Below are 23,938 nucleotides of genomic sequence, written 5' to 3'. Positions count from 1 at the left end.
GGACATTCAAAATGTAAGGAATCCTCTTGGTTATGTGTTTTATTTATTTCACTTTATTTTATTTTATTTTAATGACTTAAGGTTTCTAAGCTTCAGGTGGAAATTGGCTATCCAGACAGAACCCTCCAAACTCCTGAAATGGACCGGGAATTCCAGGATGTGAGTTACAGCAAACATACCTGTCTTGTTACTGGTAATATACCTGTTCCATACCCAAGGGGAACTTCTGCTGGAGGCTAAGGGAGCAGAGCATACTCCATACAATTAGCATACCTTCTCCTTTCCCTCCAATGTCTTGTTTTGAAAGAGGTTGGGTCTGGAGAAGCTGGGAAGTCCAGTCAGTGCTCTTGTGTCTTTGCCTACTCTGCCTCCTGTTGGGACAGGAGAAGTTGGGGGTGGCACAGTTCATACCCCAAAGAAGCCGTACTCTGCCTTGCTTGTGATAATATCTCCTGCAGTCCTTTTCCACGTCTTAGGTTAGAGATTTTGTGCGTTGGGAGAGAAAAGAGAGAATATTTGATTGTTTGATTTTTTTATTAACCGCATTTTCTGCCCTGTTTGGTGTTGTCTCTTTTGCCCCATCCTCTTTCTGATTCTCATCTCTTTCTTGCTCTTGCTTTCTCTTCTGTGTCCTTTTAAACTCGCTCTCATTGCCTCTCTCTTTCCTCAGCTGGAGATACATGACAATACCTTTTTGCTCAATGTGGTGGCCTGCCTGAAGGCTGTGAGGGAAAATTTCTCCCTGAGGCTCCTTCATCCCCACCTGCAGGATAAGTATGTGTCAGCTGACAGGTAGTGGGAATGATGTGTGGTAGGGGACTGGTTATAGGATGTATATAGGCTGTGGAGAGGAAGTATAGGAGCAGCTGACTGGACACAGAAGAAGATACAACAAAAACAAGAAGATTTGAGATATAGTATAGGAATGGGCCAAGACAGTGGGAAGGAAAGTTGCTCTTGTGGTTAATGCACTGAGCAGAAAGTCAGACAAGCAAGGTTCATTTCCCAGTTCTGCCACATACCACCTGCATGACCCTGAGCAAGTCTTTTAGCCACTCAGTAAAATGAGGCTACTAGCAGTGGCTTACCTGACAGTGGTGTGTGGAGGTACATCCATTAATGTTTTCAAGGAACTTATCTATGGCAGTGATAAGTGCTTAATAAATAAATAAAGGCAGATACAGTGTTTGTATTGAACACATGAGGCTCTGAATAATGTGAACCTCTAACTCTGCCTCCTCTCTGTATGGGATTGCACTGGGGAGTTCTTTCTCTCTTTCACCACCATTCCCACAAAGGTCCAGTACGGAGAGAGATCAGGAGAAGGTCCCAAGCCATTAATAGTTGGTGTTCTCTCTCTTTTCTTTTTCTGCTTCTAGTTGGGAGGTCTTCCCTTGGTCTGTCCATTCCTACTACACATTGAGGCACCACGCCGTGGTCTTCCCCGCGGGAATGTTCCGCAGCCCCTTCTTCCACACTGAGTTCCCCAGGTACTGAGGGGCTTCAATGCCACCAGCATAAATCTCACCCCTTTGGCATGCTGTGTTTCTAGCACACTGTTTCACTGCAAAAGGCCAAAAAGGGGGAGTGAGGGTCCTGCTCTGACTGAACTCAGTGGGAATTGTCCACTGGCTTCAGTAAGAGCAAATTCAGAGCCTAAGTGCTTTCCATGTGGGGCTGAGATAAGCCATCTCTCATCTGTCACTGAGTAACCTCACGCTCTTACCCTGAGACTCAGGCTGGCAGTTTTCCTGGCCCTCCCATGCAGCCAGAATATAATAGAGGAGAAGGAAAAAAGACATGAGGCTCATCAAGACAGGCTACAAAGAAGACAGTTCCTGAGCCCACCTCGATATTGAATCACTCAAAGATGGAGCTAGATTATTTTTTAGAGTCCAAGAATAAATCCTGTGAAACCTTTAGGCAATCTCCTATCCAAAGTGTCTTCAAATGGATCAAAGACAACTCTGCTCCTCCTTTATAAAAAGACCACCTCTACTAAGCAACCTTTTTTTTTTTTTTTGCATTATGAGGTTTGTATGCATTCCTGTGAACCATCAAACGGTACAATTCTGTTCCTCTGTTATAATGAGAGCACCTCTGTTGAGCAAGCAGTTGTTGTCATTGAGTGGTGATTTAAGACACATTAAACATTGTTTGATGTAATTTTTTTTGTCCGCTGGGAGAAAGGTTTGCACAGGGAGAATAATCCCAGACTCATTAAATTCCTGTTGTAAAAAAATAGGCTCTCACTGGGGGAAGGAATGAAATAAGTGGTCTGATCAATATAATAATTCTTTTTAGTCTATGGTGAAACTTACACCTCTTATCTGTAGAACACCCATGTGTCTTGATGACTCATAAAACTCATAACAAGATTAAGAATGGGACACAGCTGAAATGAATAATGGCAAGACAAATATACTTTTCTAATGCTTTGTGCTTCCTCTTAATGAGTAGGTCACTTCTGAATCAGCAGATCTGCCCCCTGTATTCAGTCTGATTTCCTGACTAAATTGACTGTGACAGAAGTAAGTTTGTTAACACTGTTAGCCCAGCAGAGCCAACAGTTCAGAGAGAGAGAGAGCACTAGATTCAGGAGTCAGACATCCAGGGTTTGAGGTTTTTTCCCTAAAAATGCAGTTTGGGGTTGACAAAAATATTTCATGAATTCATTTTGAATTCTCCAAGTTGTTTCAGTTGAAATAAAAAAAAATCAAAACATTTTGTTTTGACATTTTTTAAATGCAAAGTTTTGATTTTTCAATTTTATATGACTTTTCATTTTCAAATTTACTACAATTTTATTAAAGAAATTTTTTAAAAAAACTGAAAATGAAACATTTCATTTCAGGTGGAACTTAATGCTTCATTCAATACAAAGCAGATTTTTTTTTCTATCTGTTAATTAAAAAAATTTAAAAATTAAATTCTGGTCAATCCTGAAACAAAAGTTAGTGTTGATTTTTGAGAATGGCCAGTAAACTGAAAAATCAGTTATACATCCAGCTGTAGTTGCAGATAACCTTTAAAATGTGAACTGAGTCTGTAGCACTCTTAAAGAAGTCGCTGTTAAAGAGATGTGAGTTGCTTCTATTCATTTCAGTGACCTGTTAATTCTGAAATCTAGTGATGATCACTACATACATGTCAATGTGCTTTGCTTTTTCATTATTGATCAACGCATGTAAGAAAGGAGAGGGATGATCATACTGTGGAAATTTAACTGTGAGGTGGACTCATTCAGGTGTTTCCAATGGGTGGAGTTTGGTTTGTGGGTGGAATCTGCGGAAGTACCACAACTATTTCTAGTGAAACCTCGGATTAGATTACTATCTTGCGCATACTTAGCAGACTTGTTAACAAACATTCAATTGCAATTGTTCACTTGTACAACCCCATTATCTTTACCCTCAGTTACCATTTGTGCAACTCTTCAACAGGCAATGGGGTTGCATAAATGTCACTAACCTGGCATTACCATGTCACTAACTTGTCATGAGGACACTGGGATTCCACAATTAATGAGGGCAGAATTTGACTTGCAGAATCTTTAATGATGAAAGGGTATGAGCTAGAAAGAATTCAGCTTGACTCTCAGGGTATGTCTACACCAGAATAAAAGACCTGTAGCTGGCCTGGGTCAGCTGACTCGTGCTGTGGGGCTAAAATTGTTGTGTAGATTATTCAGACTTAGGCTGGAGCCTCTGGCAAGCCCCAAAGTTTACACAATTTTGCAGCTGTCCAGCAAGCCCAAGTCAGCTGACCCAGGCCAGCTGTGGATATTTAATTGCTGTGTAAACATAGCCAGGGGGAATTGGCAGTGCTAATAGTTAGAAGAATCATACCTTTACTTCCACATTTACTGAACATGTTGGTCTGGAATAACAGAGACGATAAACATGCAGCCCCTGATACTGGTTTTACACCATCACTTGGCAGAGTAGAATCACACTTGATGGAGCAGGGCTGTACAAAGAAACCCTTGCGTCCCCTGCCTCCTGCAGGTTTGGCAGCTGATACCTCTTTACATTCTGTGTTTTTCAGTGCTGTGAACTTTGGAGCCATGGGAGTCATCATGGCACACGAGCTGCTTCACGCATTCTATGATTACGGTGCGTATTGTGAACCATTCAGGGGTGCAGCAACATCCCCTGGCCTGAAGTAGTAATAACAACCAAATACATGGTTTCCACTTTCAGCACCCTGACTATAAAAATTGTTCAAATGCCCCGAACCATTGCTGGTAATTTATAATACAGTCTTCCCTCTGCTCACTGTCACAGACCTCAGGAGTGTGTTCCCTATGGAGAGCTCAGGGATGCTCCTCCAGGACCTGCTCCCTATTTAAATGTGTAGTGCAAAGGTGGGTTTGGTAAATTCAAAAGACTCAGTCCCAGACCATGCTCATTACTAATGGGAGCAGTGACTGAATCCCAGTGGACACTGGTATTGCATTTACCTTCCTGGATTTCCCTCTTCTCCACAGTGGTGCCTGAGAGCTGTCCTAGATGCAACAGGGATGCATTAGTGCGGGGTACAAACTGCCTGGTGGAACAGTATGAACGCTACTCTCTGCAGGGCATGAGAATCAATGGCACTTTCACCCTGCTGGAGAATGCAGCTGACACAGGAGGACTCGCCATCGCTTACCAGGTATCACAAGCTACCTGCTGTTCTAATCTTGTAGTTTCACACAACTCTACCAGTACCCCTCAGTCCTGCCCTGCCATGCAACCCTCTTGCTCTGGTCCTGTCTTGGTCCTGTATGAATCAATAACCCATATCTATGAAGCTGAAAAAACTCTGTGGAAGAAAGTTCCTCTTCAGGGAAGTTATGAAGTTTAATTAAATAATGTCTGTCACATGCATTCAGATCTTTAGACAGAAGGTACTAGTGATATGCAAAGCATGGCAAGTATTTTTTGAGCATGAGTGACTTAAGTTGAAATGATTTTCATTCATTTATAGTGCATCAAACATCATCATTTTCTGAACCTCTGCTGCCACTATGTGGTATTGCCTGGAATGGGAAGCACAACAGTTAGGTTGATAGGAAAGAGCAGGGGCGGCTCTAAACATTTCGCCGCCTCAAGCACGGCGGCATGTCGCTGGGTGTGCTCTGCCTGTTGCCTGTCCGGCGGCTTCAGTGGACCTCCCGCAGGCGTGCCTGCGGAGGGTCCGCTGGTGCCACGGCTCCACCGAAACCACGGGACCAGTGGACCCTCTGCAGGCACACCTGCGGGAGGTCCACCAGAGCCGCGGGACCAGAGAACCCTCCGCAGGCATGCCGGCAAAGGCTGGCTGCCTGCTGCCCTCCAGGCGACCAGCAGAGCGCCCCCCGCGGCTTGCTGCCCCAAGCATGCGCTTGGTGTGCTGGGGCCTGGAGCCACCCCTGGGAAAAAGGGCAGGGATAAGCCATCTCGGAGAGCAAGGAGATGGGACAGGAAAGAAAAAGATACTATACTTTCTTGGTGATTGGGTAGATGGATGTCTATGATCCCAGTGTAAAAGCTCCAGCGCAGTACCAGCAGGCTGCACCAGCATGCATACTGGGAGGATGGAGGCTTCTGATTTCAGCTCTCTGTTGTGAGTTAAACTTTAATGATATTTGTGACAGTCTGAGATTTTTTTTTTAATGTATTTGTCCCTCTTTGCCCACAGGCCTATAAGAACTGGCTGAAAAAGCACAAACAGGAGAGGAATTTACCCGGGAGTGGACTCTCACACCATCAGCTCTTCTACATCAGCTTTGCCAACGTAATGAACACCTTGCTGATCTTACTCATCTTGTCTGTCCCAGCCCATCAGGCCTCCTTTAATGTATCTTCCTCTCATACTTTCTCTCTCTGGTTTGTGTGTCTGATTATCACTGTCTCCCTCCCTCCTGGTCTGAGTCTCTCTCCCCACTTTGCAGTGCTGGGCTGCTCCCTAAATGCTGATCAAAGGCCTCACTGAAGACATACATCTTACATTGGCTCTGAAGCAATATCAGACTGTCAAAAGGACCATGCACAACAAACTATCTACTATCCATCATTTAAGGTTTATCTAAGGCAGCAGTCACTGGAATATCTAAGCACCCTTGGTTATGATGACTGATGATAATGAAAGAAAAAAAATGAATGATATTTAATTTCCCCGTAAAAAGATAATTTTACTTACCTGGGAAGAGTGGGCAAGAAGAAATTTAGGTTTGCAGGAAGGAAAAGACAGCAAGAGTGAACCAGCACTGCCACCACAATGGGCTTTAGGGAGAGATCTGATCAAGTATTTTGATGATGGGGGTCAAGCACATGGATGGATGGATGGATGGAGTGAGATTTTTCAGGTACCTTCCTCTTAGCAAGTTTAGGACTTATACATAACCTAACCCTTGAGCTGCAAGTGAAGTGCACTTCAAAGATCACTGGTGTTATGTTCTCATAGAGATTCAGGGATCATAGAGATCAGCTATTGTATTCCATACTAGCTGGAGCTTCAGGGTGCTTATTGACTGTAGCCCTGAGAAGAGTGCAGAAGAAGGTGATCTAGTCCTGAGGCTACAAAGCGTTGGGTCACTCTGGTAAGGTCTGTATTAGAGAAGGGATGTGGCAGCTCTAGGACCAGCTGTCAGTGAATACAGGCAGGATTAACCAGAGTGATCATCTGGGCTTCCAGCAACTGTGATGAGTCCAGTATGACCCAGACTCTGCAAACCACCTGAATAAAAGCTGGACTCTCCCCTCCAAAGAATGGCATATTCACAGCACTACCTGTCCTATAGGTGTTTCCCCTTCCAGCCAGCATAATTTCTGCCTTGTTGGGGCTGTGACTAAATTAACACACTGAAATAACATAGTGAAGAGTTTAGAACAGATCGATATGGATAGATGGAACTCTTCCCCTCTACCATGCACTAGGAAATGGCAGTATCCAGGTGTGTAGATCTGAGTGTCATCCTCTCTCCTGGCACTGTTGTCCAGCATATCTCTCTGTTTGCCCTGTCTCCTCATGTTCATGTTGCCCAGGAAGGATAACAAGCTGGAACCCGGCAGAACCTATGTGAAGGCTCGTGGGCAAGTGAGTCTTTGGGATCATTCTTAGGTGCTGACATGATTGTTTTGTTTCCCTCCAGGGTATGTGTGGGCACCAGAGCCGTGAGAGACTGCAAGCCTTCCTGCACAGGGACCCACACAGCCCCCCTCCACTCCGGGTCCGTGGGCCCCTCAGCAACAGCCAGGACTTTGCCAGGCATTTCCACTGCTCCAGCACAGCACCAATGAATCCAGCCTTCAAGTGCCACATCTGGTAATCCACGTGGAGAAGGAGGGGAAGAGAGAGAGAAAGGCAGAGGTATGGAGACTGGAGCTGTAGAATTCGTCCCTGCTGAAGAATGGCCTCCCCTCACGCAGAGACATTCTGGAGCCTAACTCGTTCCTCCACATCCCTTCTTCTCCTCCTTTTCCCCCACCAACAGGTCATGGTGGCAGAAGATTCCAGTCCGGGTTGCAAGAGGGAAGAGAGGCTAAACATAGCAGCCAGTACAGTGTGTGCTACTCCCCAAATGCTCCCCATGCCCTGCCCCAGTTAGGCTAAATTTGCCTTTCAGAGTGTGGGGGTACAGGCTTGCAAGGTCAATAGACAAGCTGCAATTATTAACAACGCTGGGGGGAACCTCACAAGTTCCCGTGCACACCTCCCACCCTGGACCACTACGGATAGAAGAACTCGGATCTCTCACTCTGAAATCACATGGGGGGAAGAGACTCACTGGTTACTGCTTCCAGATGGGAAGATGAGACATTTAATTAATGTACATTGCTAAAAACCCCACCTAGATATGTTATGGCATACTTGTCTTAGCACCCCCAATATGAGTGGAATGGTCCTGAGAGTCTATGTTATTTTCTGCTATTTAGACTAGTGTCCTGGATCTGACCTGTCTAGCTCTTTGGGATTGTGTTTTTCCCCCCAGTTATTCTTATCTCTGACCACTAGGGGTCCAGCCCAGTGCTAGCTTGAATGGAAAGCTCAGTCCCATTAACTTCATTGGACTTTGGATCAAACCCTAGATATTGCTCGTCTGATGCAGCGGTTGCCTCTCTTTTCTAATTGCTCCCCCTGCTGACTTCTGCCGAGAAGGACGTAGCAGCAGCAGCTATTCTCGAGCTTTTTTGCACTCAGAAGAAGGGGAAGAGCATGCACTGGCTGAGGGATAACAAAGGCTGGAATGGTGGAACCCCTTCAGTGGAAAAGAGGAAGTGGGGAAGCAATGCATGAACAGGACAGGGAGTGGAATCTCAGGAGTCAGTGACACAGAGTCAGTGACATAGCTATAATGTTGCTAGTAGTGAAGTTCCACCAGAACCATTGAGTTATGAGGCTGAGGGACTTCCAGATGGAATGGCACTCTGGCATATCACTTGGTTCACAGAGTGGCAATGCTGCTCACACAAATTTGGCCCTGACCCCTCTGGGGCCCAGGCCAGATTTGAGCGGCATTGTGACCAGGTGACACCACTCATCACTCAGATTTGGTCTCCTGCATGATGTGGGGTAGACAATGGGGTGAGAGGAACTGAGGGGGAGCTGCCAGCCAAGATTGGGAGTTGCCTCCCTAGCCTGGAATGGGAGCAGAGTGCTGAGCTGGGCGCTGGTGAATGTCCTGGAAAGTCCTGGAGGCCAGTGGATAAGGGGTTGGGGGGGTGAGGTGTTGGTGTACTATGGGGTGAGTGGGAAGGACTGGGAGGATGGGGGGCAAGTGGTAGAGGTGGAGGGAGTTTTGGGGGGCAACTGAAGATGTTGGAGGAGGTGGGATAGGATGTGGGCCCAATGCTGGGCATAAGCAACATTTTAGATTTAGGAATGGGGAAGGGAGCCCCTAATCTAGTCCTGCACCAGGGCCTTGTCATGCACTGTCAGGAGGCAATGGGGTGTGGGAGGGTGTTATGCTCCCCCAAGATGTTAGGGATTCCTAGTAGTTGCCCCCAGTCACTCCATATGGAGATAACAGACAAGTCTTGTTCCCTCTCACAAAAAGGCATCAAGTTAGGGTGACCATATGTCCCATTTTAGCCAGGACAGTCTCTTTTTTTAAGCCCTGTCCTGGCTGTCCTGACTTTTTTTTGGCAAAACTGGGTATTTGTCCCAAAACTGGTTAGTTGGCAAGAGCAAACTGGACAAATGCCCAGCTTTGCCCAAAAAGTGGGGTACAACCTTAGCAGGGTGCGGAGGAACATGTGTGTGGGGGTGAGCAGCAATGCCAGCCCTTCACAGGAGGGAGGGCTTGGGAGAGAAGCTCAGGCCAGGCCAGCCCTCCACAGATGGGTGGAAGAGGGTCTAGGGCTGGCCCCACACACATGAGAGAGAGGGAAGCCTTGGGTAGGCCCCACACGGGAAGGGAGGAGGTGCCTCAGGCTAGCACTGTATGGTGTCCCATTTTCCCTTTGGAAAATATGGTTACCCTACATCAAATTAGCTAGGGTCGGGGCCTGTTTAAGGAAAGGTTGGGATGATAGGAGTTGGTTTCCAGAGTTTATGGGAGCCTCCAGAGGTCAGACTAACCACCCAGGTTTTAGAAGGCTTCTCCAAATACCAAACTGCTTTTCAGGAATTTTTACTTTCCAAATGGGGGAGTTTTGCTGCTGTTATGTTTTTGTGACATAGTATTGTTGTAACCAAATGTCATGTAGTAATGCAGTGTAGGGGGGCAAAGTGTAAAAGATTTAGTGGATTTCAGGAGCAGCAAGAAAACAGGCATATAAGTACATTTCTATGTTACTAAGAGCCCCTTAAAACTATAACTTTGGAGGCCCTGATAATTAGACCTATATTTAAAAAAACAAAAAAACCTAAAATTCACTAGAATTGGCAAACACAACCCTCCTACAGCTGACAGACCGCTGTTTCTTTGTAAAGCTGTCCCTGGGAAAAATTTTAAATGATGGGAGCTGTTTTATTCTGACCATTATATTACCGGTGGGGTGATTCTTTGGGAGTAGATACTGGTATTGGAAATGAGCATCAAAATCAAAGCTGGCAAGACCTATTAATTGTCTTTATCCCTATCACTGTGACAATTAGCAAGGGCTGTGGAGGATTCTCAATCTTTGGCAATTTTTAAATTAAGACTGGAGGTTGTTCTAAAAAATAGGAATTATTGGGGGAAGTTCTATGGCCTGTTTATACAAGAGGTCAGACTAGATGATCACAATCATCCTTTCTGGCCTTGGAATCTATGAATTCAGTGCCAACCAGTATAGGCCAACACAGTATATTCTTCAGGAACACTTCTTTTGAAAGACCATTCCACTGTTGTATTCTCACTGATTAAAGGCTGAACAGAATATATGTGAATAACAGGTTCTTTACCTGTGTTGTTATTAATAAATCTTTTGACTGAAAAATTATAATTGAAATATTTTTTAAAAATTAAATGAACTATTTACTATTAATGCTGATTGATTCATTTTTGAATTTCACTCAGTATGAGAGAATGAAAATAGACTGGTGAATTTCACTTTTCTTTCTGTCAGTTTTATTTTCCAGCTCTCAAGCACTAGGTCATTGCTGTAATATCAGAGTTGCAAATGCTGCAGGAGAATGTTTAAATCCAAACTGAAATCTGTATTCCTTGGAGCGAACAAAGAAAATCTGAAGGTATGGCTACACTCGAAACTTCAAAGCGCTGTATCTTGCAGTGCTCGGGGGGGGGGGAGGGTTCACACCCCTTAGCGAGAAAGTTGCAGCACTGTAAAGCGCCAGTGTAGCCATGGCCTTAGAAACATTTCTACTAGTCTTGAAAAAATGGTGTATATCAAACTCACATATGTTGGTGATTTTTATGCATAGACTTCAAAGCACTAGACAAACAAGGTTAGATATCATTATCTTTATTTTACAGATGAGGAAACTGGGGCACAGAGACACTAATGACTTAAACAATATTACACAGCATGTCAGTGGCAGAGATGAGAGAATAAATCATAGGCAAAATCCTGGCTCCCTTGAAGTCAGTGACAAAACTCCCTTATGACATTTAATACGGCTGGATTTTACCCCAGGCCTTCCAATTCTTACTCCTGTGCTTTATCCACTGCATCACACTAACTCCCTTTAAAAAAACAACCTAATATTATATAATTAAGATTACAAGCAACATTTAAACACCACAGGAGGGTTTCTTTTGTTTTGTTTGTTTGCTTCCTGAAAGTGTTGGCATTTCCTCCTCTGCCCCCCAATATTTTTTCCTTTTTTTTCCTTTTTTTTTTTCAACATTGGAAATTCAGGTCTTGTCAGTCATGCTATTCTTGGAAGCTTCTTGGACTACTAGAGAGCTAGGATCTTTATGACATCAGAGAAATCATGCAAATGAAACCTTATTCATTGATATGGAAAGAGCTTTTTTTTTTTTCACTCTAACTGTTTAAAACGATTTGTTTTGTTGTTGGCGGTGATGCTTTTGTTTTTTTAAAATCTATTTAACTAATTCAAATACCTGAATGATCAGTGTGAAGCAAAGCTCTTGTAGATAGGGCACACCTTGCCCTTCAAGTATGGGCTGAGATCTGAGAATCTACATATTCATGTCTTCCAAGAAAGACCTCCAGCAAAACAGGAAAAACAAGATTTTATTTTCCTGGTATTTCTAAGATTTTTTTTTTAAAAAAGAAGAAAGTGCTGAATACCTTACAGCTTAACTACATATGGAGTTATTCAGGAACAGCTATTATTGAATAACTCCATGTGCTGACACACCTTTACTTGGATTGTAAACTCTTTAGGCAGGTCTCCCTTTTTGTTCTGTGTCTGTACAGTGCCTAGCAATGGAGTGCAGGTTCATGACTGGGTGCCACCTTAACAAATCCTGTTCGGCTTTTTTTTTTTGGTCCCTCATAAAGAAAATCACAAGCCCAATGTTACTATCCTTTGCAGGTCATTCTTAAAGTGTTTACTGATTCCACACCCAAACTTTTCCTCTTTGTTCAATTCCTAGTCCAGTCAGCTCAAGAAAGGCTCCTTGAAAAATACTCCTCTTTCCTTTGCATTAATTTTCTTCAGATACAACTTTTAGATAATGTTTTCATCTCTTAGCTCAGAGAGCCAAGAAGCTAATGAATTGTGAGCAATATATACTGGGAATGATTCAGCTCATGATGGATTTTTTTTTATAACTGGTATCTCAGAGTATTTAATTATTTTACTCATAATTTTCAAGATCAAAAAAAAGATTGTTATGTCCCCAACAAAACCTATTTTTTATTATTTAAACTGATTCTTATAGTAATCTACATGGAGCTCTGTTTTGACTTTTTTATACCTTGTTAATCAGGGAAAAAACATTTTCTCTGGAATGTAAGTTGAGAAAAATGTTTGTCATTCAGTAGTTTCTTTTCCAGCAATGTACGCAACATAATTGTTTAACCTCTTTATATTGCTGATCTTTCAAAGACAGAAACATCTTTACATTTGGATATTTTTGGCCATTACAGAGTCTGACTCTTACACAGGACATAGTTGGCCTGTGGAACTCATTGCCTCAACATATTATGGAGATACAGAGTGTAGTGGGATTCAAAGCTGGCTGATACATATCTGAGTAAGAAAATATCTGCAGTGACATTGGATAGGATCAACTCTTAGGATCAGGCCTACTGGTTTATGGATAAAACAAACACTAGCTGTCTGCATTAAGAAATATCTTCCCCTGTAAGTATGTATTTGTATAGTTATGGTGGAGTTTGCAGCTTCATGTGAAGCATCTGGTAATGGCCCCAGCTGCAGAGAGAATACCAGGCCAGATGGACCAGCTGCTTCCGTTTGTGTAGATCAAGGGTTGACAACCTTTCAGAAGTAGTGTGCCAAGTCTTCATTTATTCACTCTAATTTAAGGTTTCGTGTGCCGGTAATACATTTTAATGTTTTTAGAAGGTCTCTTTCTATAAGTCTATAATATATAACTAAACTATTGTTGTATGTAAAGTAAATAAGGTTTTTAAAATGTTTAAGAAGCTTAATTTAAAATTTAATTTAAATGCAGAGCCCCCCCAGACCGGTGGCCAGGACCCAGGAAGTGTGAGTGCCACTGAAAATCAGCTCGCGTGCCACCTTTGGCATGCGTGTCATAGGTTGCCTACCGCTGGTGTAGATAGTTCCTTTCACTCATTCTCATGTGAAGAGTCCATGTCACTGATTTAACCATTAACATACTTGGAGCAAGTACCTACAGGGTGAGTCACTCCAGATCCTTGCGCCGGGTGGACCAGATATTTTGGCTGCCACACTGTAACTAGGAACTGGGTCTCTGTCACCTTAGCAGCACCAGGTGAGAAAGGAATCAAGACTGTGTCCCATAGGTAGGTCTCCAGCATGGCAATGCAGTGCATAAGCCCCTTTAGAGACCTCTGGCCCAGCTCAGTGGGGAGTGCTCTGCTCTGCCATAAAAAGCAGATGGGAGATAGGATGGAGATCCTGAGATGAGGAAGTCTGGTTTATAAGAGATTCCACAAGCTTTGGATTGAGGGTTTATTGAGGGTTCTCAAGGGGGTTGGGAGATGAGACAGGTCTGGGTGATGGGGAAGGTGCCTGTTGTTGTCACTTGGTTCACAGGTTCCCTGGGGTGTGAGTAGTGAGGAAAAGCACTGTTGCTTAGTAGGCAATCATGAAACGCAGGTAGACATTCAGGTTGTCTTCATCCATGAGCATGGCAATGATTTCTGGTTCTATGTCACGCATAAAAAAAAAAGCATGATGCTCCCTGTGTTCAAGGAGATGGCCAGATCCAACAGCAAATCCTTCACCACTGCATTCCTCAGTCTTTGTGCATCCTCATTCTGCACCATGTCAATCAGCTCCATGCCTTCCCCTGTTGACGAGGCCACAAAGGTTTCTTCCATTTGCTCCCAGCCTGCAACCAGAGAGGGGGACATAAGCTCTCCTCTCTGCCTCTCTTTCTCCTCTCTGTCTCTTTCACTGTCCATCCTAGCTGTTCTCTCATTCTTTTTGGTTTCTTGCTGCTTCTATGTCTGTCTCTCCTCTCCTCCCACTCCTTTCTCCATTCTCTCCCTCAATTCATCTTCATCCCATCTCCATTCTCTCACTCCACTCCCTTCTGCACTCAGTCCCCTCCAACTCCCCAACTGCTTCCCTTCCTTCCTGTCCCCTTTTCTCTCTTCCAAACTCCCTACCCTCACTATCCTTCCTCTCCTTAGATGTCTCCCCTTAGCCCATCCCTCACCACATTGTTGTCATAGCTGCCAAATTCCATGTAGCTCCTTGTGTGACATGCTTATGGATGTGTATGAAGTGAGTGAATTTTTTCTACACCAGAAAAATCATCTAATGCTAATAAATGAATGCTATACTGCCATCCGAGGCTATGAAAGTGCTCTCACCCACCTGTGACCCAAGGTCATTATCCCTATTTTATAGATGGGGAAACTGAGGCAAAGAAGAGTGATGAGACTTGCCCAAGGTCCTAGCACAAGTCAGTGGCAGAGCTGGCAATGGAACTCAGGAGTTCCAGGCCTGTGCATGAGCCACATGACTTGTCCCTACAGCATTTTCCCTCCTCCCTTTCCCTCTTTCAACCACAATCTCTCATCTAGTCCTTCCCACCTTTATTTTTTCATGATTGGCCCTCTCTCTCTCTTTGCTCTCACCCAGCCATTTCTCTTCCCCTTTTCCGCTCTTCCTCTTCTCACAGGGATCCAGTGCCCCTCTCGCAGAGCCCTTGCTCCCCCAAGCTTGTGAATGCTTGTCCCATCTCCCTCATTGCACAGAAGGCTGCTGGAGTTGGAATATGCTCAAGCTCACAGCCTGCTCACCTCTCTCTCCTCATGTGAGGCAGGAAGCAGTGAGGCCAAGTGAGGGTGGGGCAAGGGGAGGAAGCCTCAGTTGCCTGTTCAGAGAAGCTCTGAGAGCAACCCCTGCTGGGAAGGGAAGCTGAGCAGATAAAGGGGAAACCTTGCTCCCTGCCTATGTGCGGCATTTCAGCTGGCATCGTTGAGAGAATGACAGGATTGTATCATTTAGCAGTTATGACTACTGGATGGGTCACCAGCAGTGGGGAGCAAACCTGAGACCTCTGGATCTTAATGCAGGACTGCTGCCTGAACTAAAAGACAGCTTTTTCAGCAACACTTGCAGCAGGCTTACCAATCTCTAGTACCACTCAGAGGCCCTGGCCCAAAGCAGGGCTTCATTGAATTGAGGCATTGCACATATAGATAACTAAAAAACAAGCTCCTCTGATATTCCCTCAATTTATATCTACCCTTCCCTTATGCTGTCATTCCTTATCACCCTTCTTCCCTCCCCATCCCATTCCTTTTTCCCCCTCATTCCTCTTTGCCAACCCCTATTCCCACTTTTCTATCCATTCCCCTCCCTCTTTCTCCATCTCTAGCTTTCACCTTGCACCCTCCCTTCTTTTTAATCCTCACACTCTAACCCTGGCTTCACCACATCCTTTCTTCCTTCCCACTCTGCCATCTTCTCAGTCCATCCTCTCTCCCCATTGGCTCTCCATACAGGAAAGCCAGAGAAAGCCTCTCTAACCTGGTGGTGGGCTCCTTCCCTCAAGCTTCCTGTCCTTGACTCCATGGAACATGGTCTGGCTTTTTGATGGTATGAAGGCATCAGAGAACACGAGGAAGTGGGTGGCCATGAGTACGGCCAACAAATAGATGGTGTACCCCAGGGAAACCATCAGAATTGGATCACCCCTCCTCCACCTCTCCCGTCCAGCAGGAGATGCCTGTACTCATTGCCCCTTGAATTAATGAAGGATTCAGGATCCTCCTGGCAGACTGACTCCAGCTCAGGATGGGCTATGACATCATCAGCCCCTTGTGACATACCATGATGTCATACTCTGTTATGCATCTGCCCTATGAACAGGAGGAGAGAGTGGGGGAACAGTCCCCTTCAGAATGGAGCAAGGACTCACAGCTAACAAGAACCTAGAATGTGGAGAGAGTGGGAAAGCATTTTGGGAACCTATAGCACTATGATTTACTTACAGCAAAGACTGTACAAAACTAAAAGGGAGGCGAAGGGAATTGGGCTAGCAAACTGTAAGATCATAATTAAAGGGAGACCACTGATCTGAAAATCACACTTCACTCTGAATATGTACCTATTATTGTTACAAGTTTCACTTCATACACTATAGCAGAAACAGACTTCACAAATCATATTTTTCTCTGTTTTTGGGCGAGGGGAAAGGGGTTGTGTAGTAGTTTCCCTGTATTACCAGTTAGCTAGAATCCCTGTTGTTTGTGTAGGTCTTTCACATAGCACCAGTGGAGAGAAACACATTTTTAAAAATAGGAAAATGTGCTTGTAAAACCATAAAAAATGTGAAAGGTGCTCAGGGGCAGAGGTGAGGCCTGAAACTACATTCTACTTAAGAAGATGACTAGATTTCAACATGAAGTTTTAAATAGAAGTATGTGCCCTAAAACAGCCTCCAGATGGTGCTCTAGCATCATCAGTGAAGGGACACAGCTGCTGTTATAGAGTAGTTTTATTTTATAGATGAAAAAATTCTTTTAGGTCATGTCTTGTCCATCACTTCTCTTTCCCCCAGCCACTAGAAGATTGTCCACTACAGTTTAGCCTTCAGGTCTTTGTCTGGGGCACATTTATGTGTCCCAGTGATGGGATTTCCAGCACATGGCTTGGGAAGCAATTTTCACTAATCATTTTCAAACTCATGGCGTAACCCCAGCTCCATTTGCCTTTAGCAGATGCCTACACAGTTTGTGAAATTTTAAACAGAAAGTTTTTCTTCATCATTTGTAGGCTGTTCCTCTGCCCTTTTCCCTCCCTCCCCTACACATTTTCTTATTCCTCCTATTTGTTTCACGTTGTTTACCTTTCATCTATGAATATGGGACAGACTCCTGGGCTATTTACTCTGCCCTCGATATGACTGTTGGGCAGTAGCTGGATAACAAACTTATCTGTGTCAAACCCAAAGTGATCTTACGCTCTTTTTCAGAAATGCTGCTTCTACTCTCAGGTATTTGTTTCTTTCCTGGGTGCCTGGGATTTTTAGCCTCATACTCAGGATACCTTTCAAGCCTAGGAATTTATCAAAAGACTGAATGGGCTGGAATACGGAGATTTTCTATATCATGGGATGTTCTGGGGCCATCTCCAGCTTCCTGACTGGGACTTTGAAACAATCAGAAAAGAGACGTGCCCTCAGACAATCTTTCTCTGTTTCTACAATGAGCCCAGGGTGCACTGGCTGGGACAGGACTTCAGGACTTTGTGGCCAAATGTTCCCAAAGGCTCAGCTCAGTGAAGGCCATTAGTGTCACAGTAGGACCTGCAGTGTGCTGAGCTCCCTTGAAAATCTGGCCTTTAGTGAGTGCTGTACGTATACCATGCAGTGCAGGTGAGATCAATAAAGATCACTGATTATGAATACCACTATCAAGTCTCAATGCCTTGATTCAGGGATACTCTAGTACACAGGACACCACAGGTGCCATCTGATCCCCGGATATCAGCAGTGCACACCGGATGGTTCAAGGGGAATGAGACTGAGCTATGGAGTTTTTCATCTCTTGATCACTACTTGCAATCAGCTTGTCCCTGTTTAAAATGGGTGCAGGGGCTGGAAAGGTAACTCCCAGGAACGTGTTCCCTATAGAGACCCCAGGGGACCAACTGGACCCTGTTCCCAATTTAAGGATGATGTAGTGTGTATCCCAGTAGTGTAACCCTATGGGGATCTATTTCTTGTTTAAAGGAGGTGCAGTAGTTGGGGAGCTGAGTCCTAGGCTAGAAGCTTATGGGCCTGTGAAACTGGAACAGGATGATTGTATTATCTTCCCCCGATTGCACAAAGTTCTGGCCAATCTGCTTTCACTCAGCCCACAGAAAAATAAATCTGGCAGCAGAGCAGACACGTAACTGAGATAGCACAAACCCATACGGAGGTGCTGTAGAGAGTGACAGGACTTTGGGTTAATGCCAGCACTACTTAAAAACAGTTCTTATTAGGAAAAACTTTTTCACTAGGGGGGTGGTGAAGTACTGGAATGGGTTATCTAGGGAGGTGGTGGAATCTCCTTCCTTAGCGGTTTTTAAAGTCAGGTTTGACAAAGCCCTGGCTGGTATGATTTAGTTGGTGCTGGTCCTGCTTTGAGCAGGGGGTTGCACTAGATGACCTCCTGAGGTCCCTTTCAACCCTGATAGTCTATGATTCTTGGCCGAGCAAAAAAATCAGGAAGTAAAATTTCTAAAAATAGAGACTATGTGCAGGGTGGAACTGGAGAGTGAGGATGAGACAGGCTGTCTGAACAGCTCCATCAGAAGGAGGTGCTCAGGCACCACCCTTCCAGCACTTGAGGGCATGTTGCTATGACTCTATGCTCCCTCTCCCAGATACTAGCAGGTGCTCAGGTCAGAGGGAGCTCAGGGTCTGTAAGGAACTGGGAGGCATTGTGGCAGTGGAATGTTTTCGCCTAGACCGTCAAGCTAATAAAACACTCAGCACAGGGAAATTATGAGTGAGGCAATAGACACAGTGGAGGAGCCTGGTAATTTCATAAAGCTGCCAAGCAGCTAGTATGGTGCAATCCCCAGTGTTTTCCCACATTTTGAAAGCTGACCCCCTCTCCCTCCTTCAGGAAAATGACCCCAATCACAGCCTGTTGCTAAAGGCCTGACCATCTTCTGCTCTGGTCAGCTAGTCCTTCGTTCCTCTCCCCACCCCCACGTTTGGGAAATGCTGGTGATAATCTTAGTAATATGATTTTTCCTAGTCTTTCCTACATGCTGTGATGAACAGCATTCTCCTTTGGCAAATCTCCCTTGGTTCACCACAGGGACCCTGTCTTGCAGGTTTTAGCAAGTTCACCAGCCAACCCCCTTGCTGTGGAGGGTTAAGTTATCCCTCCCACCTGTAACCTCCTGCAGAGATCTGCAGCAATAGTTCAGTGTCAACCAAGTGCTCAAATGCACATCTTTAGCTTGGGCCTTATATTTTCTTCTGTACAGACAGCACAGTGTAGATGTTTCCACTACTTGTCTGCGTATAACACCAGGCCAATAGAATGTTTAAACTTTTACATATTTTTTTCAGTGAAAGGGATATGGGTCAACTCTGAAGCTGGGATCTGAATTGAACATTGGGTTGTTCAGAGGTGGGATTTTGGTTTGTGTCCCTAATAAAACCCTAATGAAAATAAGTATCAAAGAGACTTTAGCTATGTACACAATACCACTTAAGCTGGCAAAATTTATGTTGCTCAGGGGTGTGAATATTCCACCTTCCTGAGTAACATAAATTATGCTGACATAAGTACTAGTGGGGGGGGTGGATTAATTATGTCGATGGGAAAGCTGTCTCCCACCGGCATAGATCAGCTACATGAGAGATCTCCAAGCAGCACAGCTGCATCAGTACAGCTGTGCCACTATAAACTCTTTAGTGTAGGCATAGCCAGAGTAAAAAGGGAAGCATGAAAGTGTGGGCTTGACGACACTAGGAAGTTTTACCACTTTAACTGTGCCAATATAAATGAAATGCACTCCATCTCACCCCAAAGCATAGCTATAGTTATATTGGTCTAAAGGTGCTTATGCTAGTATTGCTGAGACCATGTATGCACTAGGAAGGCTTTACCAATATAGGAATACCAGTGCACTGTACTAGCCAAGTGTTCCTATTGGGATTGCAGCTTATGTCAGAAAAGCTGCATATTTGCTAGCATAGCTTCTTCCACCCCCACTCCCAAGTGAAATAAGCTATACGTATAAAAGGGCAGATCTGCCGCTATAACTATGCCTGTGCTCAGGGCTTTTGCCAGCACAGCTCAGTTGGTCAGGGATCACACCTCTTCACACTCCCTGACTCACCGAGCCATGCCAGCAGAAGTCTGTAGTCTAAACTTGGCCTTATTCTGGTTCAGTTATGGGAATAAGCTATACCAGTATAAGGCCCCTTCTTACTGAAATAACAGTGTCCACAATAGGGCTTTTATTGATACAACTAGTTTGGTTTAAAAAAATCACACCTCTAATCAAACTAATTATACCAACAGCACTTTTAAGTGTAGTCCAGGCCTGAGAGAATGAGACCAGGAGATAGGGAGAGGGTGTGAATGAGAGGAAGAAGTGGGGCAGGAGAGAAAGGAGAAAGAGAGAGACAAGGCGTGGAGAGAGTGAATATGGAAGTGTTATTTACTCAATGAAATTAATAGGCAGCAGGTTTAAATCAAACAAAAGCAAGCATTTATTCACACAACACACAGCCAACCTGTGGAACTTGTTGCCATGAGGAGCTGTGAGGGCCAAAAGTATAACTGGGTTCAAAAAAGAACTAGATAAGTTCATGGAGGACAGGTCCATCAATGGCAATTAGCTGAGATGGTCAGGGATGCAACCCCATGCTCTGGGTGTCCCTGACCCTCTGACTGCCAGAAACAGGGACTGAATGACAGAGGATGGATCACTCAATAATTTCCCTGTTCTCTGTTTGTTCCCTCTGAAGCATCTGGCACCAGCCACACTCAGAAGACAAGATACTGGGCCAGATGGACCATTTGTTTGCCCCAGTATGGCCGTGCTGATGTTCTTAAGTAAAGGGAGAGAGGTGAGCAGGTGTGTGTTGTAGTGGGGAGGGAGGAGGTGAAAGCCCCCTGGCTCTGACATTGATGTGTGAATGGCCGTTCTGCATTGCTGACTTCCCTGTCTGAGCTAATTGTTCTTTGTACTCGGAGTCTCCTCACGCTTGGACTCCCCCAGCCTGTGCGCTGACAGATCACAAGACAGATTAAACACCACTTACCATTTCTGAACTAGGTTGGCTTCCCCTGGAAACCTCACTGCACGCCTCCCCCTCCTGCTGTGGTCTACCCCCATTCTGTTAACATCAATCCTAACTTCTACAAGCTACCAACCCCAGCCCACCCCCACTCTTCACCATCCAAATCCAGAAACAACTGAATTTCTGTGCCCCTTGCAATGAAGTCTAGGTGCAACTCCTTGGGGACTGGCCTTACTTTCCTATAGCCCTTGCAGAAGGCAGCCCTGGGTGTGAGAGAATAGCCTGGACTGGATTTAGGGTTGCCAGTCATACAAGTTTTTTACTGGAACGCCTGGTCGAAAAGGGACCCTGGCGGCTCTGGTTGGTACCACCGTCTGAGCCATTAAAAGTCTGGTTGGAGGTGCAGCGGAGGCCCGGGGCTAAGGGAGGCTCCCTGCCTGCCCTAGTTCCACACAGCTCCTGGAAAAAAACCGCCAGGTCCCTGAAGCCCCTAGATGCACGAGCAGCCAGGGAGGCTGCACCAGGAACCACAACCAATGGGAGCTGCGGGGTTGGCACCTGCAGACGTGAGGGCAGTGCACAGAGCCTCCCTGGCCATCCATGCACCTAGGGACCGCACTGCAGGGACCTGGCAGCCGCTTCCTGGGAGCTGCAGTAAGCACCGCAGAGACCCTGTACTCTGAATCCTTTCCCATACCCCAACCTGCTGCCCCAGCCTGGAGTCCCCTCTCACACCCAAACTCCCTCCCTGAGTCCACACACACACACCCAACATCCAGCTCCAGCCCCCTCCTGCTCCTCAAACTCCTCATTCCTTGCCCCACCCCAGAACCCTCACTCCCACCACACCCCAACCCCTTGCTCCAGCCCCAGAGCCCCCTCCTTTACCCCAAACCCCTCATCTTGGCCCCACAGCAGAGCCTGCACCCTCAGCCAGAGTCCTTACCCCCCTGCACCCTAATCCCCTGCCCACAGCCCTCTCCTGCACCCTGAACCACTCATTTCTGGTCTCACCTAGAGCCTGTACCCCCAGTCCAGAGCCCATACTCACCCCCCTTCTCTAGCTCAGAGCCCTCTCCCACACCCCAACCCCCTGCCCCACCTCAGTGAAAGTGAGTAAGGGTGGGGAGAGCGAGCGACGGAGGGAGGAGGGAATGGAGCCAGCGGGAGCGGGCCTCGGGGAAGAGTCCGGGAAGGGGTGTTTGGTTTTTTGAAATTAGAAATTTGGTAACCTTAACTGGATTCCTGTGCCCCCTAAATGGATTCTGGGATAAGCTGCTTAGAAGGAAGAGGAGGAATGAAGCAATGAAGTAGCAATGTAGGAATGAAGCAATGAAGTAGGAGGAAACCAGGATGAGGGCATTCAGGAGGCTTGCAGGTGACTACATCTTTCAGGGCTTCCCCTTCTCCCTAGCAAGTCTCTCCGACATGATCTAAGGGAGGGAATAAAAAAGGCTCTATCTCCCAGCCACTCTCCAACAGAGGCAGGTCCAGCCACTGCACATAGATCAGTAGGGGGAGAGGGCTAGGACAGGAGAGTTAATATACCCTCTTCCCCACCAAGGTGAGTGAGCTGGCACATGAAATCCAGTCAAGCAGCTCTCCGGTCCAGTGGAGCACAGAGCCATCAGCCGCACCAGGGGGATTATTGCTCTCCTCTTTTGAGGCCAAACTCCAATACATTTGCAGATGGGAGGTGGAGGAGGCTGCAAAGTCATTCCCAAGATGGGGGAGTGAAGGCCTCGAGGCAAAAAGGAGCCAGTGGAGGGAAGAAAAGAAATGGATTAAGAGATCATATCAGTGAGTTTTCTGCATCCTCCCCCCAGGCTCTGCTCCTCAAAGGACAGGAGGGAGTTAAGCTACACAAAGACTCCCACAACCTGACTGTGAGCATTAGGTGCAACAGACTGGGACACTGGCAGAACTAGGGGACTATGGGGGCCCAGGGGTGGAATAGCTTGGAGGTGGCAGAGCAGGACTGAGGGGCATTGGCAGAGCTGTGTGGGGAGCCCAGGACTGGAATAGCAGGAGAACTGCAGGATAGGACTGAAGGGCGCTGGCAGAGCTGTGGGGGAAGGAGGGAAGGGGTGGAGGACTGGATCAGAAAGGAGTGCCGTTAATTTGGATTGAGATGCATTTGTGGAGTTATATAGGGACAGGAAGTCAGGTAGACTGAGCTGCAGGTCAGCAATGCAGTGCATTGGCACAGGTATGTTGTTGGAAGTATTGGGGGAGCTGCAGGTCAGAGACAGGTACATTAGGAAAGCTCTTTGGGAGCCCCCATGACTGGACTAGTAGGGAATGCTGCTGGTATGGACTAAGTGGCATTGGCAGAGCTGTGGGGGAAAGTGGGGCCAGGGCTGGAACAGCAGTGGGTGCTGCAGATCAGAATGTAAACCTATGGAGGTGAAGGAGTTCATACCAGGCTCCAGGGGAATTGTCAATTAAGTGCCTCAGTCCATAGGCAGCAGGTTATATACTTTTGCGGTGCTGGGGCTCCAGCAATATTCAGGGCTGGGGGTCCTGCTCCAGCAATATTTGGAGCTGGGTCTCTCCCCCGGCCCTGCCTGGATCGGGCCCCGGCCCCCGCGGGTCTCACCTCCCGACTACGTCCCTGCCTGGAGCAGGTCCCAGTCCCCGCCTGCCACCCCTCCCCCTGCGTGCCCCCCCCACCGCCGCGCCGCGTCCTTGCCTGACAAAAAGCAGCACGCACCTCTCCCCTGCCTGCTCCTGCTCCCAGCAGAACTGCTGTCTGCTGCCCCAGGGTCCTAGTGTCTGCCCTCCACTAATAGCAAGGCAGGCTGCCCTTACCCTGCCCTAGCCCTGAGCCTCTCCAACACCCCAAACTCTCATCCCCAGCCAGAGCCCTCATCCCCCTGCACCCTAATCCTTTGCCCCAGCCCTGAGCGCCCCCCTGCAGCATGAAGCCCTCATCCTCAGCCCCACAGACCTTACCCCACACCCAAACTCTCTGCCCTGAGCCCCCTTCTACATCATGAACCCCTCAGCACCAGCCAGAGCCCTCATCCTCCCGCACCCTAATCCTCAGCCCCAAACCCCCTCCTGCATCATGAATCCCTCAGCCTCAGCCCCACAGCCCTCACCCTGGCACTCCCTCCTATCCCCAAACTCCCTCCCAGAGGGTGCACCCCCTCCCCCTTCCCACAC

General features: G+C 46.4%; 1 protein-coding gene across 12 annotated transcripts in view; it reads left to right on the top strand.

Annotated features, from left to right (window-relative positions):
* The window catches only part of KEL (Kell metallo-endopeptidase (Kell blood group)), a 33,372-nt gene extending 22,936 nt beyond the window's left edge, over positions 1-10,436 (top strand). For all 12 annotated transcript variants that reach the window (XM_075071089.1, XM_075071107.1, XM_075071093.1 and 9 more), the window contains 7 exons: positions 82-159; positions 671-774; positions 1,380-1,490; positions 4,048-4,115; positions 4,490-4,656; positions 5,665-5,760; positions 7,118-10,436. In XM_075071089.1, the coding sequence (XP_074927190.1) occupies positions 82-159; positions 671-774; positions 1,380-1,490; positions 4,048-4,115; positions 4,490-4,656; positions 5,665-5,760; positions 7,118-7,294 (801 nt within the window). In that variant the 3' untranslated portion in view covers positions 7,295-10,436. The remainder of the gene's footprint in view (positions 1-81; positions 160-670; positions 775-1,379; positions 1,491-4,047; positions 4,116-4,489; positions 4,657-5,664; positions 5,761-7,117) is intronic.
* Positions 10,437-23,938: the final 13,502 nt, after the last annotated feature.

The sequence above is a fragment of the Chelonoidis abingdonii genome, chromosome 1, assembly GCF_003597395.2.
Source record: "Chelonoidis abingdonii isolate Lonesome George chromosome 1, CheloAbing_2.0, whole genome shotgun sequence".
Classification (NCBI taxonomy): domain Eukaryota; kingdom Metazoa; phylum Chordata; order Testudines; family Testudinidae; genus Chelonoidis; species Chelonoidis abingdonii.
Note: the sequence above shows the minus strand (reverse complement) of the source record. Positions and strands in the feature narration are given on the sequence as shown.